This window comes from Pelobates fuscus, chromosome 7, assembly GCF_036172605.1.
Source record: "Pelobates fuscus isolate aPelFus1 chromosome 7, aPelFus1.pri, whole genome shotgun sequence".
NCBI lineage: Eukaryota > Metazoa > Chordata > Amphibia > Anura > Pelobatidae > Pelobates > Pelobates fuscus.
Window position 1 is genome coordinate 108243437 of NC_086323.1, and position 15641 is coordinate 108259077.

The 15641-nt window shown below is 42.0% G+C and overlaps 1 protein-coding gene across 1 annotated transcript; it reads left to right on the plus strand.

Annotated features, from left to right (window-relative positions):
• The first annotated feature begins 4163 nt into the window (after positions 1-4163).
• Positions 4164-15027, plus strand: PHF5A (PHD finger protein 5A). Its single transcript, XM_063427413.1, has 4 exons — positions 4164-4287; positions 8936-8959; positions 12165-12331; positions 14825-15027. Exons 1-4 carry the CDS (start codon positions 4236-4238, stop codon positions 14912-14914), a joined length of 333 nt encoding a protein of 110 aa, XP_063283483.1. The 5' UTR covers positions 4164-4235; the 3' UTR covers positions 14915-15027.
• Positions 15028-15641: the final 614 nt, after the last annotated feature.

The following is a 15641-nucleotide window of genomic DNA, read 5'->3' on the forward strand; positions in this document are numbered from 1 at the left end:
ACTTACCTTTCTCCTATTGTTTACTTTTCTCTTCTTTCAGAATCTGTTCTTTTCCTAATTTCTGATCTATTTATCTTTAAAACATAAGACAATATATGGACAACTTTGTCTTATATATTTTACCTAAACTTGGCAATAAAGACAAAAGGTGGAGCTTAAAGGACCACTATAGTGCCAGGAAAACAAACTTGTTTTCCTGGCTCTATAGTGTTAATAGGTCCACCCCACCCTCAGGGTCCCACTCCCGCTGGGCTGAAGGGGTTAAAACACTTACCTTTTTCCAGCGCCGCTGGGGAACTCTCCTCCCTCTGCCGACGTCGGTGCCGAAAGCGCATGGGCGGCAAGAGCCGCGCAAGCATTCAAACCGCCCATAGGAAAGCATTTCTGAATGCTTTCCTACCGACGTCCAGAGTCTTTTCACTGTGATTTTCACAGTGAGAGGCGTCTCTAGCGGCTGTCAGTGAGACAGTCTCTAGAGCAGGGGTTCTCAACCCAGTCCTCAAGGACCCCCTACCAGTCCAGGATTTAGGGATTACCTGGGTATGTCTAAGGTGTTTTTTTTTTCCTTTTTCTAAACACCTTAGACACACCCAGGTAATATCTAAATCCTGGACTGGTAGAGGGTCCTTGAGGACTGGGTTGAGAACCCCTGCTCTAGAGGCTGGATTAACCCTAGGGAAACATAGCAGTTTCAGAGAAACTGCTATGTTTGCAGCTGCAGGGTTAACACTAGAGGAACCTGGCACCCAGACCACTTAATTGTGCTGAAGTGGTCTGGGTGCCTATAGTGGTCCTTTAATGGAACACTATACGGTCAGGAACACCCTATAGTGCTAAAACATCACCCAGCCCCCCCCCCCCTTCCCCCCGCAAATATAGTAAAATCTTACTTGTATTCAATTCTGCAGCTGCTGTCTCTGTCCCTGAACTGCCTGCTTGCAGCTGACATCATCACAAGTGATTCTGTGAGCCAATCACAATACTTTCTCATAGGATTGGCTGTCAAGGAGGCAGGTCAAGGGCAGAGCCAGCACAAGTCAAACACAACCCTGGCCAATTAGCATCTCATTATAGAGATACATTGAACCAATGCATCTCTATGTGGAAAATTCAGTGTCTGCATGCAGAGGATGGAGACACTGAATGGTGCAGCACTGCCCCAGGAAGCACCTCTAGTAGCCTTCTGTGGAGTGGCCAGTGAAGGTATCCCTAGGTTGTGATGCAGGGCTCGAGTCCTGCAGGAACGCGTGGGAACGGCGTTCCTGCACTTTTTTCACAGCAGGAACGCCGTTCCCCCTGCAGGCACTCAGGGGGCGGCAAAAAATGCCGCCCCCAAATGCCCTCTGTTCCCCCTGTCATGGGGGGGCCACCTGATTGCCCCCCCTCACCACCCCCGGCGGGCGCGGCGAGGGAGCTGTGTCCTCTCTGCTCCCTCTCGCCGCGTGGGTTGTCTGCTGATGCCGGGAGCCGGAATATGACGTCATATTCCGGCTCCCTGCATCAGAAAACGGCGCGCGGCGAGAGGGAGCAGAGAGGACACAGCTCCCTCGCCGCGTGTGACAGGGAGAGAGCCGCCCGCCGGGGGGGAGGAGGGGGGCAATCAGGTGGCCCCCCCATGCCAGCCTCACTGCAGCCCCACTGGACCCCAGGGACCCATCCATGCCAGCTTTCCTGAAAGGTAGGGAGGCTGGGTGGGTGGGAAATGTTTATTTGAATAATTTGTATATATGTATGTCTGTTAGTGTATGTGTATGTATGTCTGTTAGTGTATGTGTATGTATGTCTGTTAGTGTATGTGTATGTATGTCTGTTAGTGTATGTGTATGTATGTCTGTTAGTGTATGTGTATGTATGTCTGTTAGTGTATGTGTATGTCTGTTAGTGTATGTGTATGTATGTCTGTGTGTATGTCTGTTAGTGTATGTGTGTGTATGTATGTCTGTTAGTATGTCTGTTAGTGTATGTGTATGTCTGTTAGTGTATGTGTGTGTCTGTTAGTCTATGTATGTGTGTATGTCTGTTAGTGTATGTGTGTGTGTGTGTATGTCTGTTAGTGTGTGTGTGTATGTCTGTTAGTGTATGTGTGTATGTATGTGTGTGTATGTCTGTTAGTGTATGTGTGTATGTCTGTTAGTGTATGTGTGTATGTCTGTTAGTGTGTGTGTGTGTGTATGTCTGTTAGTCTATGTGTGTGTATGTTAGTTCATGTCTGTTGGTGTATGTATGTGTGTGTTTGTGTCAGTGTGTGTGTGTGTGTGTGTGTATGAGTGTATTTACGTCTGTTATCATATGTACGTGTGTGTGAGTGTATGTGCTTCTGTTAGTGTATGCATGTTTGCGTGTATGTGCTTCTGTTAGTGTATGCATGTGTGTGTGCGTATGAGTGTATGTGCTTCTGTTAGTGTATGCACATGTTTGCGTGTATGTGCTTCTGTTAGTGTATGTTTGTAAGTGTCTGTCAAATCAGTGAGAGTCTGTTTGTCATTTAGTGTGTGTGTGTCTGTCAGTGTGTTTGTGTGAGTCTCTCTGTCAATGAATGAGTGTGTGTCAGTGAATGTGTGTGTGTGTCAAATCAGTGACGTCTGTGTGTTTGTACGTAGTGTGTGTGTTACTGTCAGTGTGTATCTGCCAGTGTGGGTGTCTGTCAGAGAGTGTGCTTAGAGGGACACTATAGGCACCCAGACAATTTCAGCTCATTGAAGTGGTCTGGGTGCAGTGTCCCAGTCCCCTTAAACCTGCAAGTGTAATTATTGCGGTTTCTCAGAAACTGCAATAATTACCTTGAGGGGTAACTCCACCTCTAGTGGCTGTCTATCAGACACTAGAGGGACTTTCGGGTGGTTAGGTGACCAAAAGTCGCCTAACTGATGCTGGACGTCCTCACTCCTGTGCATGAGGACATCCAGCATCTGCTAAATACCCATAGGATTTTAACCCCATCAGTGTCGAATGAGGGAGGGGGGGCACTACAGGGAATTATAGTGCCAGGAAAACAGCTTTGTTTTCCTGGCACTATAGTATTTCTTTAAAAGGAGCAGGAAAAGGTGGAGTCTAAAGAGGAAGGGCTGGGTTCTTAATCAGGAAGCGGTGCGCCCTTGACAGGAAGGGGTGGTAAATTTAGATTAGGGGGTGCTCAGGTATAGTCATGCCTAGGGCAGCACAAAATTAAAATACACCACTGTGTGAGTGTCTGAGTATGTGTGTGCGTCTGTGAGTGTCTGAGTGCATGTGTGTGTCTGTGAGTGTATGTGTGTGCACGCGTTTATATATGCATACGAGTGGGGGTTTTTTTGGTGGGGGAGAGTTCCCACACGTTTTTCCCCAGGACTTGACCCCTGTTGTGATGTAAACACTGCGTGTTCTCTGAAAAAACAGTGTTTGCTGCATAAAGCCTGAAGATCACTTCTGTTTTTTTCACACGTGTTTTAGTTTTGGCAAAGTCAAAGCCCACATATGTTCCACTGCTGCAAACAACCCATATTTGTGTTCTGGTACTGTTCTCGATTACCACACATGTATACATGGCTACATCCAGTGCTTGCTTAGGGCACTACACATAGATCTCATCTGTTAGTCTGAGGCCACTAACTGTGTCTCCAGCTGACAGAGGGGGCTCCTCAGGTATTGAAAGAAACCCTAGGTTTATTTTTTATTTTTGGATTTAACCCCTGCTGGTACTTTTACTGAATAATGGTCTATTCTGTCAATGGGCGTTAATGCACTACATGACGGCATAGACATGTGTTTGTTAATTGGTTAAGGTTAGAGGGTATTTGTAGGTTGACTAGCAGTAACAGGTATATTACTGTTTTTTCTCAAATCTGCTACTTTTGGTTTTTAAAAAGTTATGTTTAAAAACATGTCCATTGTAGAAATGCAGTATGAAGTCTGAAACACAATGCCTGTCTCATGTGTACGTCAAGCTGGGAATTCTGGGATAGTTGTTTTAACACAATTTATCGAGTTTCTATGGCGTACGTAGGAAGACTTTTCAAAGTCCAACTTGAGACACACACTAACTTCTCTATTTGCTTGGAATTTGTAAGTATGATTTACATACAACTTTGATTTCTGGAGTTCTATTTTTTTTTTTTATTTAAAAAACTTTATTGCAAAATCGACATTTCACAAACTTGACCTAACATACAGGAAATGGGCGGAGCTTCCGGTTTCAGAACGAGGCTTGGAACTCAGACTCCTTGTGAGTGTGCTGTTGGTTTAAGTGCCGGAGGAACATGGCGAAACATCATCCTGATTTAATCTTTTGTAGAAAACAAGCTGGAGTGGGTGAGTAACCGTGGGGGAGACCTAGTGGGTGAGCGGCCTTGGTGGTAAATCATTGTGCCTTCTCAGAGAGCATGTGTTGGGATTTATTTTACCTCCAGACATGGCGGGCTGCTTCCTACATTGTCTGCTCCTTTAAATTTAATTTTACTAAATTGGGTCCTGGTTGTTATTCGGTTAATCCGGTTATACTTCACTATTATTCTATAGGGGAGCTCTCTGAATCGGATAGAGATTAGTGAAATGTTTGCAGATACGGTGAGTTAATTTATGGTGTAGTGGGGTTCAAGGTTAATAAAACAAGATAAGATGTATTTCTTGTGAGTAATTGACAGACTATAAGACGAATAGGGAACAATGTGCGTTACAATGCTGCATGGAATTTAGAATGCTGCATGGAATTTAGAATGCATTCAGAACGACGCTCATTAAATAAAATTTACTCACAATTTTTATCTTTTATTTTGTATTCACATGGCATACGAAGTTAATTATACTAACCTGTAACACCTCACCCTTACTGAATATGGGTTGGTGCATGTCCACTAATGAAGGAATGAGCTTGTGCACCGTTGTCCATTGCATTGGCAATATATAACAAATTATTAAAACAATAACATAAATCAGAATAATACACCATAAGACTGTAAGTGGATAGAACTTATTATTTATATAGCGCCAGCAAATTCTGTAGCACTGTACAACGGGTGGACTAACCGACACGCAATTGTAACCAGACAAGTTGACCCATAGGAACAGAGGGCCCTGCTCAATGAGTTTACATGCTAGAGGGAGTGGGGGGTATAGTGACACAAAATGTAAAAGTAGGGGTAACAAAGTAGGTTGCTAAAAAAGTACTTACTGAGGCCTTAGTAGGTTATTTTATTAGACAGTTGCAGGAGAGGAGTCGGGGGAATAAAAACCTACTAATAGTTTAATTGATACGCTTTACTGAATAAGTGAGTTGTCAGATATTTTTTTTTTTGAAAGAGTGGAGACTGGGTGATAGTCTAAACGAGAAGGGAATTCCACAGAAAAGGTGCAGCCCTGGAGAAGTCTTTAAGGCGAGCATCAGAGATGGGAGTACGGACAGAGGATAGACGTAGGTCTGCGGCTGAGCGCAGGAGACTCAACTGGACATACTTGTGTATTGGGGAGGATAGGTAGGTTGAAGGAGCATTATGTAGGGACTTGTAAGCAAGCACCAGAATTTTAAATTGAGCCCTCTATATATAACAGGAAGCAAATGTAGGGACTGACAGAGGGGGGAGGTGTGGGCGGACAGGAAAATTAGATTTTCATTCTCTCACCCCTCCTCAAAAATAACCAACTAAGTTCCTAGTGAATACTTTTCTAGCAATCTATTTCATTACGCCTACTTATACCTTTTGTGTCACTATACCCCACTCCCTCTAGCATGTAAGCTTATTGAGCGGGGCCCTCAACCCCTCTGTTCTTGTGCGTCCATTTTCTGGTTACAATTACGTGTCTGTTAGTCCAACCATTGTACAGCACTACGTAATTTTGCTGGCGCTATATAAATAATAAAATATTAATAATAATTAATGTACTGGATGCAGATATCTACTGTGCAGCCAATGGTAAAATAAGATGCTGCTTTTACAGAGTATTGAGTGCAGTGGAGAATCCTTGGCGCATTCCTTGGGCAAAAGGCTAAGTATGTCAGCTGCCTCTTTCAGCCTATAATCGATGCCCAATGCAAAGGCTTCTACACTGAAGCTGTGGGAGGACGCAGTGGGGCCAGGAGGATGGGCACTGTGAACATCCATTTGCAGTTGAACTTGTTCCTTATCCCTAGCCTCCACATACCAGAACAACTCCATTGAGATGATGTCATCATGGTACCTGGAGTGGCCCTTTAAATGTATATAAGCTGTGGAAATATCTTTGAGTAGGCACATTTTTATTTTTTTTAATTTTTGTTGTGCATGGTTTGACAAGATGATATATGTTGCCACAACAGCAAACATAATCACAGCAATATCACAGGTTTCTACATATGTGGCATTAGAGTGTAAGCAAATTTTTTAACATTTTTAAAACGTGGTAAGTCATTCTAGTGATTTGACATGCAAGTATCAGCATTAGGAGATATGTTCTTTAAGCATTACAATCAACAGTGTAATTAAGCTATAAACAGGTTTGAACAGTTATATCCTTAAGATTACATAGCTATGTCTAGACGCTTTATGCTGTAGGTGTTTAGGCTATTAGGCATGGAAAACATAGGCTAACAACATATTATAAGTACATAAACATTCCGAGTGCTGGCTAGCGTCGCCCATCCACTGAGTTGGGTTACGGTAGAGTCACCCTGCTTCGGTCTATCAACAAGCTTTAATTCTAGTGTGCAATTAGGTCGGTGTTTTTTACCCTGCCTAGCTGTCTGAAAGTGTGAACACGGTTCCTTATAGGCATGGCATTAAATCAGCGACATATTGTCATCAACTACACATGTAATGTATGCAAACCTAAAATATAAACTAACATAGCATTAGTTCAGATACTTCTGAGGGGTGCATACTAGACAAGACCTGGTCAGCGGTGTCTGCAGGAGTAAGTCCCGGCTTGCGAGTATGCATAGCTCGCGTGTCAGTCCTCCGACCTGCCCTCTCCTCGCGTTGGAGGGTTGGAGCCTCTCCAGTGTGGCCCGTTCAGCCGATGCCCTGTTTGTGCGTGGGTGATGCAGATGTCTGGCTGGGAGCTGCTATGGTCGACTGCTTGCAGAGTAGTACAGTCTCTTGGGTAAGTGATCTCCGGGATGCTGTGGGTGTATTGCGGGGACTCCTTGGTCGGTTCCGTCCCGACTGGCTGTCATGAAGGGGCTGTACCTGCTTGGATCCTCCTGCCCGGGTTGTAGCGGAGAGCACTTCCCTGTGTCCTCGGGTCCCTTTCCCATACGCGGGGGAACCGTGGGCCCTCCGAAGCCTCGCTCTCCTGATGCTCCTTTGGGTGTGTGGACGGTGGGCCGGACTTTATTCCGGTATGCTCCCCTGCCCAGAAGGAGATTTGTTACTCCGAGTAGTTAAGCAAGATCGCGGTCTGGTTTGTAGGGGTGGACAGGTATGTTTGCTCTGTTGTGCTCACTTTGCGCCGGCCACTTTGTGCCCTCCTCGTGGTTGCGGTGAGGGGTGATTTTCACGCTTGATTTCGGCTGGGATGTGCAGGCGCCGTGCCAGCCTGCGCCAGAATGCCGCAAAGATTTTATTTAGCCGTGCTGTGTAGTCAGCTTGGTCAGTGAGGTTCGTGTGTGGCTCCCTTGTGCTCTCTCCGGGTTGCTTAGGCGCCATCCTCGCCTCAATCCCAGCGGTTTTCCAAAGCCGTAGTGTGTCAGGCTGTAGTGCGGGGGTAGTCGCCCCCAGCGAGGACCAGGATGTCCTCCACCGGTCCAGAGGGCGGGGTTGCAGGTCCGTGCTGATTGTTTGCTTGCGAGCGTGGCCTGTGTCAGGGTATCGGTTGCCTCCCCCAAGTTGCAGGCTCCACTCCGGAGTAGGCCTCGTGGCCGGTCCAGGCATGTTCAGGCGATTTCGACGCAGGTCAGGGATCATTGTGTGCCCCTTGTGGTCCTGTGTCGTTCTCTGGGCTCTGTTTGTTGTTGGCACCAGTAGTTCGTGCAGGATTGGCATTTTTGTGCCTTCTATTGCAGGAGCCCTCGGAAAGCACGACCGGCCATCTTGGCTGTCAGGCCCCGCCCCCCAAGTTGGCACATTTTTATGTGATCTTCATAGGGACATTCAAATTCTTTCAGTGTTTTACAATGAATAGTCAGAACATATATGCACACAATTTAAGCATGGAGGATAACAGTGATTACATTTATTATATAGGCTCTTGGGCTTGCCCGGAGTCTCCTGCTCTGTTGTTTTTCTCATTATCTATTAAAGTAGCAAATCCCATCCAATGTGCCCAGAAAAAAAACTGGTTATGGAAGTCTAGCCCTTAACAAGGTTGGCATTAGTCAGTGCCTGACCTATTATCCTCTATTGAGCATGGTTGGGGATAAGGATACCAGGCCCATGTAGTATTCTGTGTGCATGTCTTGTTTTTATTTTAATGAGCAGAACATTAAAAAAAGGTAATGTAGGATTGCAGGTTGAAAAATTATGCAGTTCTGAACTAGTTTTCTGTGGTTTAATTGCTTTTCTTTGCCGAGCATTTACAGACCATTTAGGTAAGTATTGTACTTTTCAAGAGGTGCGCACAAACACACAAGTGTTTTGTGTCCTAGGAAACATTGTGGGTCTGGCAATCCAAGATATAAATGTTTAGTATGCAACCCCTAAACACACTAAACCCACAATTAAATAATGTTGTTGGGCAGGCCTCGATTTTAGCTTCCAAAGCGGCTCGCAATTTCTCACTCTGCCCAATTAAAATTCATGTGTGTGATTAGTCGGAATGGTCTAGATGGCATAGTTTGATATTTATACAATAAAAATGTAAATTATATCTAAGAGGAAAATGTAAATTATATCAAAGAGCACTGTGAACTCATGAGCTCCTTTCTCATATAGACTTAATTTATATATAGAGACAGATGGTGTATTTCACTGTGGAACTAAAAAATACATATTTTATGCATTTATTCCTTCATCTGGTATGTGACCAACATTGTTTCTTCTTATTGCAGCTATTGGCAGACTCTGTGAAAAATGTGAGTATCCAATTAAGTGAATCCTCAATTTTCTTTAAAATTTCTTATTCCTAAACCTGTATTATCGGTATTTTATTTATAAAGTGCCAGCAGATTCTGCATTCGTGTACACTTGATAAGCGCAAAAACTCTATTGCATACACTCTTACACTCCATGCAGTAAATGCCATGAATAATAATAAGAACAAAAATACAGTTAAGTAATGTTTGAGGAAGAAAGTTTGATCCAAGGCTAGTAGTTTATATTAATACTTTTAGGCAGCTGGGCTGGGAACACAAGGGAGCCTGTGGTTTGCACCTCCAGCGGTGTAGACACCACAGGTATCCCTCTTACATGCTTTTTTGTTTCCTGATGAGGACGCTGCAGATTACTATGACAACACTCTGATTTGCAGGAAACTCTCCAAAGAGACCAAAGGACTAGGGAGGGGTCTGCATCCACAGAAGGTGCAGACCGCCAGGGAATAGGAATCTGTGCCTCCCTCACTCGCACAAAGTATGCAAAGCGCGGGGGACATGCAAAAAACTTTTTTATAGCTTTTAAAAAAATTATAATAGCTTTTTTTTTTTTTTTTTTTTTTTTATTAAATTGTATTTATTGAAGGACCTCTGCAAACCCCCACAATACCCACATACAATTCCAACACTACAGCCAGCCATACATACGCAACCCACACACAATACCACATACTCAAATAGTACAATCAACCCACATACACCAGACAGCCCACACACATAAAACACAATAGGCATTCCCTATACACATAAATACCACAAGCAGCACCAAATAACACAACAGGTTGCCCATAATCACACATAAGACAACAATGGCCTACAGGCAGACAGTAAACTATGATAATGTTATGTACTATTTGCCCCCTGGCAAATACCTCACGAACATTCCACGTACATATACCATGCCACAAATCCCTCCACACACACTATAATACTACGGTCATCACACACATCCACAACAACTTGCACAGCCCACATATACATAAAACCTCACAAACCACCCTCCACACCCATATATAACACATGCAGCGATCACCTGGGGAGGGGTAGTTTTGAACAGATAATTTGCTTATCTTCCTTATTATTCATGCAGGTGGACAGGGCTTTGGATACCAAAAAAAGCCTTGTTAAACAATTCCTTGCCGCATGCTTGCAAACATTTAGAATGTTTACTAGCATATTTATTTCATGCTTGAAACTATAATATGAATGCAGTGGTCAGAATCTCTGTAAGTCAGTAAATGTCAATGTATACATTTATTTTGTGCAGAAAAGGAAATTACATGATTCTAGCATTTACAACTGCTTTTTGCCTATGTCACTGTAACATCGCGGAGCATCACCGTTTTTCCCTTTTTTCTGTGTCTTCAATGCCTGCAGTACTATATGACCACCAAGTGAGATGTACACATTTATTACAAGGTCATCAGTTCAGCATTTTTCTTTGGATCTGCTCCTTAGATCATGCAGGCGGGCAGGAACAAATTGCATGTTAGAATTACAGAAAAAAGGCCTGTCCTGCATCTGCCATTAACTCTACTGCAATAAATGCTGAGAGTGATAAAGAATATGAGGTCTATTCAGTTAATGCTGATTTGACTAGTAACATAAAAACTGTCACTTGTGCCTATATGAGGATTATTTTTGCCAGTGAACTCAGAAGGAACACTAAAGATAAGTTCTTACCAGACTTAAGCCAAGTGCTAATTGAGAGCAGTGTATTATTTTATTTATTATATTTTTTTATTTAATTTTTTTTGTCAATCAGATTTTATTGAAGCATGTAGTAGAATTACATGTTTAAACATTTGTGACAGAAAAGATTAAACGTTAGTAATATGCACAGCGAATAGTCATGGTTATCGGACACAGGATGCATGGTTAGTAATACAGCTTGTCACATATAAGATTGCAATGCCTAATTTTAAATTAAAAGGAAGAAAACAAGAGTATGTACACAGTGCTAAACGTATGGGCTGTGGTTAAAGAAAACAGGCTAGCCTTAAGCACTGAGTGTCAAGTTAGCAAAAGAGCTTGCCCAGTGAAATATAAGCCAAAGTATTGGGCAGATGATTGTAATAAAAAGGAAGACATGTTAGTCAAACAGTGAAATCCTAAATGCTGTGATACCACTGGGTGTTAATTAAAGGAAGAAAACATAACAACATAATAAAGATCAGCAATCCGGAGACATCCAACCCCACAGGCAGGCTAGTACAGAGAAGCCGTTCCAATTCCAGGCAATATCACTGGTGAACATTTGCTCCCTCTCTACGCTTCAATACAATGCATGCTGAGTATGTTCTGTTGCCGACGGCATGTAGATCCTTAAAGCCAAATGTCCACCCATCTTTTGCCCATTGACCTTAATTGGAGCCTGTGCCTTAAGTTAATTGATCTCTTCATGGGGATCGTGTTCCCAAGGGTTCTTTGGAGTCCAGTCACCCCTCTGGGTGTATGGACGGTGGTGGGGGGTTATCTCCAAGTGCCTCGGAAGAAGAGCAGGCATTCAGGACCGCAGTGCAGCTCATTCGTGCAGCAAGAGGTGCGGATAGGTGTGGGCACTTCTTCGTGTAGACCTCCGGCTCTGAGGAGAGGCAGGCATCGAGATTGCTGGAATTGGATGCTTGTACTTCAGGAGGTGGGAGCACTTTAGATCTCTCGGTTAGTCTGCACCAGAATTTCAGAAAATCATATCAAATCTGTGGTTGAAGGAGTCAAACCACTCCTGGGCGAGAGTAGTGTATTGTTATGACTTGACATTACTTAGTTGTAAATTTCAGTTTGTGCCTACAGAGGGAGCAAATTCCACAGTCTCGATCAGTCATCATTATGCTTTCATCAGTAATTATTTTAAAATAAGATTTGTGAATGTACAAGAACTGGCTATCTGATGTCTATGGAGACTTGTTTAGAGATATTGCTCTACATTCTTAGATCTACTGTGCTTCCCCATTTCAAGGTTTTATGTCGAAGTATTTTATTCTGCAGTATGTATATATACATAAACATCACTTAAATATCTAATCTGCATTGAACATTATTTTAGAATAGGTCTCACAACATATGCCATAATATATGGTCTTTACCATTTTTTTGAGCATTTTATACCTTATATATGCTGTCTTGCCATACTGGGACTATATATTTTGAAATCTCACCTTTGTAAATGTTTTTTCTTTCTCTTTAGGTGATGGTAAATGTGTCATCTGTGATTCCTATGTGCGTCCATGCACATTAGTGCGCATATGTGATGAGTGCAACTATGGTTCCTACCAGGGCCGCTGTGTCATATGTGGCGGGCCAGGGGTCTCTGATGCTTACTACTGCAAGGAATGCACAATTCAGGAGAAGGATGTGAGTGATAAAGGGTGGAGGAAAAGAGGGGCTTGTGGAATTCAAAATATAAATGTTAAACCAAATCAAAATGGGGTGGGTTCTTGATAACGTTAAACATTATTTCTATATTTAGAATGAAATATACACTACTGGAGCGCTTAAAATATAAACACTCTATAAGAACCTATATAGAGCTATTTAGTCAATATTCAAATATTTAGATATTTACTATATGATCGCTACAACACTTCAAAGTGATCCCTTCACCACATGTCAAGTATTCTAAATAAAATATTAAGAAGTGGAGCGGTATTGAAATTGCAATAAGTCCCTCTCCCACATGCACCAAAGTTTACAAGAGGAAAAGAAAGGTACTTATATTTTTCACTGAATGGTGTTCCAATTCATACTTGGCATGTAAGAAAAAATACAAAACAAAAGAATCATAGAACAGATCTGTGTGGCTTACTTGATATAACAATTATAATTGTGCAAAAATTAAAAGTAAACCTAAAATTTAATATAAAACAGAAGTGTACAGCGTATCACAGCGATCCTCCAGACCGGCAAGCTCAAAAGGAGTTTGCTTTACTTTTAGAATGGAAAATCCACATTTGCAGTAGCAGTCTGCATATTGTTATTCGCAAATATATATATACACACATGTACAGAGTATAGGTGACAACATTTTACATATTGAAAATTAAAAATAAAATTATAGAGTTAAAACATTTAAACAGTCAAAATATAAATACACATATGTATACAGATCCGAGTGTATTCACACTCATTTCCCTTTAGAAGCCTAATTGATAGGTACATATGAAAAGAAGAGAGAGAATACATATTAGTATACATTTTTCTTATTCTCACTCATATACATATGTCTTATATTTTAAATATGCTTTAAGTGACATTTTCAGTGACATAGTGATAGTGACATTATATTGATCAAAGATAAATACAAGATTACTTCTATATTTCAAAGCCGTTTTGATCCCATTGATCATTTAGATGATTGCGGTTGACATTGGTTTGCAGCTTGATAGAAGCCTCATATAGGTATGAGGGTAGTTTAAATTGCTAAATGTTGACGTAGTGGATTTGTGTAGCCACTATTTAATATGTTCCATTGCTTACTATGACTGCACTACTGATATTGGATATATCCTATGTCTGGATAAAACCAAATATGAGGAGTTTAACCCCTTGAGGACACATGACATGTGTGACATGTCATGATTCCCTTTTATTCCAGAAGTTTGGTCCTTAAGGGGTTAATGTGAAATTAACAAATTCCAGTTTTGTAAATGTACTTGTTCTTGTTTATTAAAGGAACATTAAATATAGTATAATCTTTTATTCCAGTCTGCTGCTGGCTCTGCCTCTGATCTGCCTGCTTGGCTGACATCATCAGATGAATTGTGCAAATCCCATAGGATTGGCTAAGCTTGTCAAGGAGGCAGATCAGGGGCAGAGCCAGCACAAGCTAAACACAGCCCTGGCCAATCAGTATCTCCTCATAGAGATGATTTCAATCAATAATTCTCTGAGGAAAGTTCAGTGTCTCCATGCAGAGGGTGGAGACACTGAATTTCAGTGCTGCACACTGTGCCGCACTGCCCCAGGAAGCACCTCTAGTAGCCATCTGAGGAGTGGACGGTGGAGGTATCCCTAGGCCGTAATATAAATAGTCTTTTCTCTGAAAAAACAGTGTTTGCTCCAAAAAGCTTGAAGGGACTGATTACACTCACCAGAACACATACAGCGAGCTGTAATTGTTCTGATGACTAGTGTTCCTTTAAATGTTTCACACATGCTACCAGGTGGGCTGTTAATATACATGCGTTGCTTGCTCTGTTAGCAAGTGGGTTAGAGAATGTGTCAAATTTTTATATTCTTTTGCATTTGATTCTCTGCAGTTATAGTAACTAAACTGTACGCGTTGTGAAATCTTTAGTTCTTTATTAGTTGTCAAACTGATTCATTACCAAGGATGGCTTATAGAGAAAGCAATTTTGTAAAAATAGTTCCCACTAAAAGACCGCCTACAAAGACTGTCAATCAGGCAGCCTTGAACACTTACTTCTGCGTTGTCTGTGACCGTTGTGTCCCTATTGTGAGAGCAGTGGGCACACAAACTGGGAGAAGAGCTTTGGACTGCACTTAGTGGTGTCATTCTACTGGACTATTCCAATCATACTGTGTGGTGATTGGAACTGCTTTCGGGAGTGAACTACTTTTTCTATAAATCCCTGTTTAAATCCCATGTAATAAAAAAAAAATTCACAATGACCACAAAGCTCCTGATTCTGACTTTTTATTATGGTGAGGAAGGATGACTACGCAGTGCACTTTAAAAGCTGAGCAAATTTGTAGTTTTTTTTTTTTTTTTTTAAAGCTTTTAAAACAATATTTAAATGCTTTGACAAAAATATGTTTAATCCATTTAATATTGGAATGTGATTGTTAACTTTATTTATTTTTATTTTTTTTTACTTTGTTTTGCAGAGGGATGGATGTCCCAAAATTGTAAATCTGGGTAGCTCTAAGACAGATCTGTTCTACGAAAGAAAAAAATATGGTTTTAAGAAGAGGTAACCTGGACCCTGGCTTGCTGGAATGGACAAAGATAGTTTTTGTTTTTTGTTTTTTTTGTTTGTTTAGGAACATATTTTGTAAAGTTATGGAAATAAAATTTTCTGTTTTTACAACTGTTTAGTTTATCGTTATCTCCACTGAGGTGGAGGCTTTTCTGAAATTCCATACATTCCTAAGGCCTTTTGACACTAATCCTGCGATTGCTCCTACTAAGAGCACCAATACATACTTACTTGTAAACCCCCCCCCCCTGCCCAGGGTATTAAAAACAATTCACCTATACACCTAAAGCATCCTAGGTGCCCAGAGAACATGCTTTGTTAAGACTTCATTGAACTGCATTGGGAAGTCTGTGATTGGACAGCCACAGAAAGGCTGGGGTAGTAGGGGAGGACATGCAGAGGCTACCGGCAAGAGATGTAACCCAAAGGAAATAATTAAAGGGACACTATAGTCACCTGAACAACTACAGCTTAATGTAGTTGTTCAGGTGAGATCTATAGCTCCCTGCAGGCAATCTAATGTAAACACTGTATTTTTAGAGAAAATACAGTGTTTACATTGATTGGAATACCTCCAGTGGCCGTCACTCAGACGGCCACCAGAGGGACTTCCTATCATGTAGGGCCCTAAAAAGGCCATGTACACGTCTGACGTGTGCAGGAGAGAGAAGGCATTGTGTGCGCGCCTTCTCTCTCCTGCCTGTCAGCAGAGGAGAGGGGGCGGG

Coding starts and splice junctions, on each gene's coding strand:
- PHF5A (XM_063427413.1), top strand. CDS start 4,236: ATGGCGAAACATCATCCTGATTTAATCTTTTGTAGAAAACAAGCTGGA. Junction 4,288..8,935: donor TAGAAAACAAGCTGGAGTGG/GTGAGTAACCGT, acceptor TTCTTATTGCAG/CTATTGGCAGACTCTGTGAA. Junction 8,960..12,164: donor TGGCAGACTCTGTGAAAAAT/GTGAGTATCCAA, acceptor CTTTCTCTTTAG/GTGATGGTAAATGTGTCATC.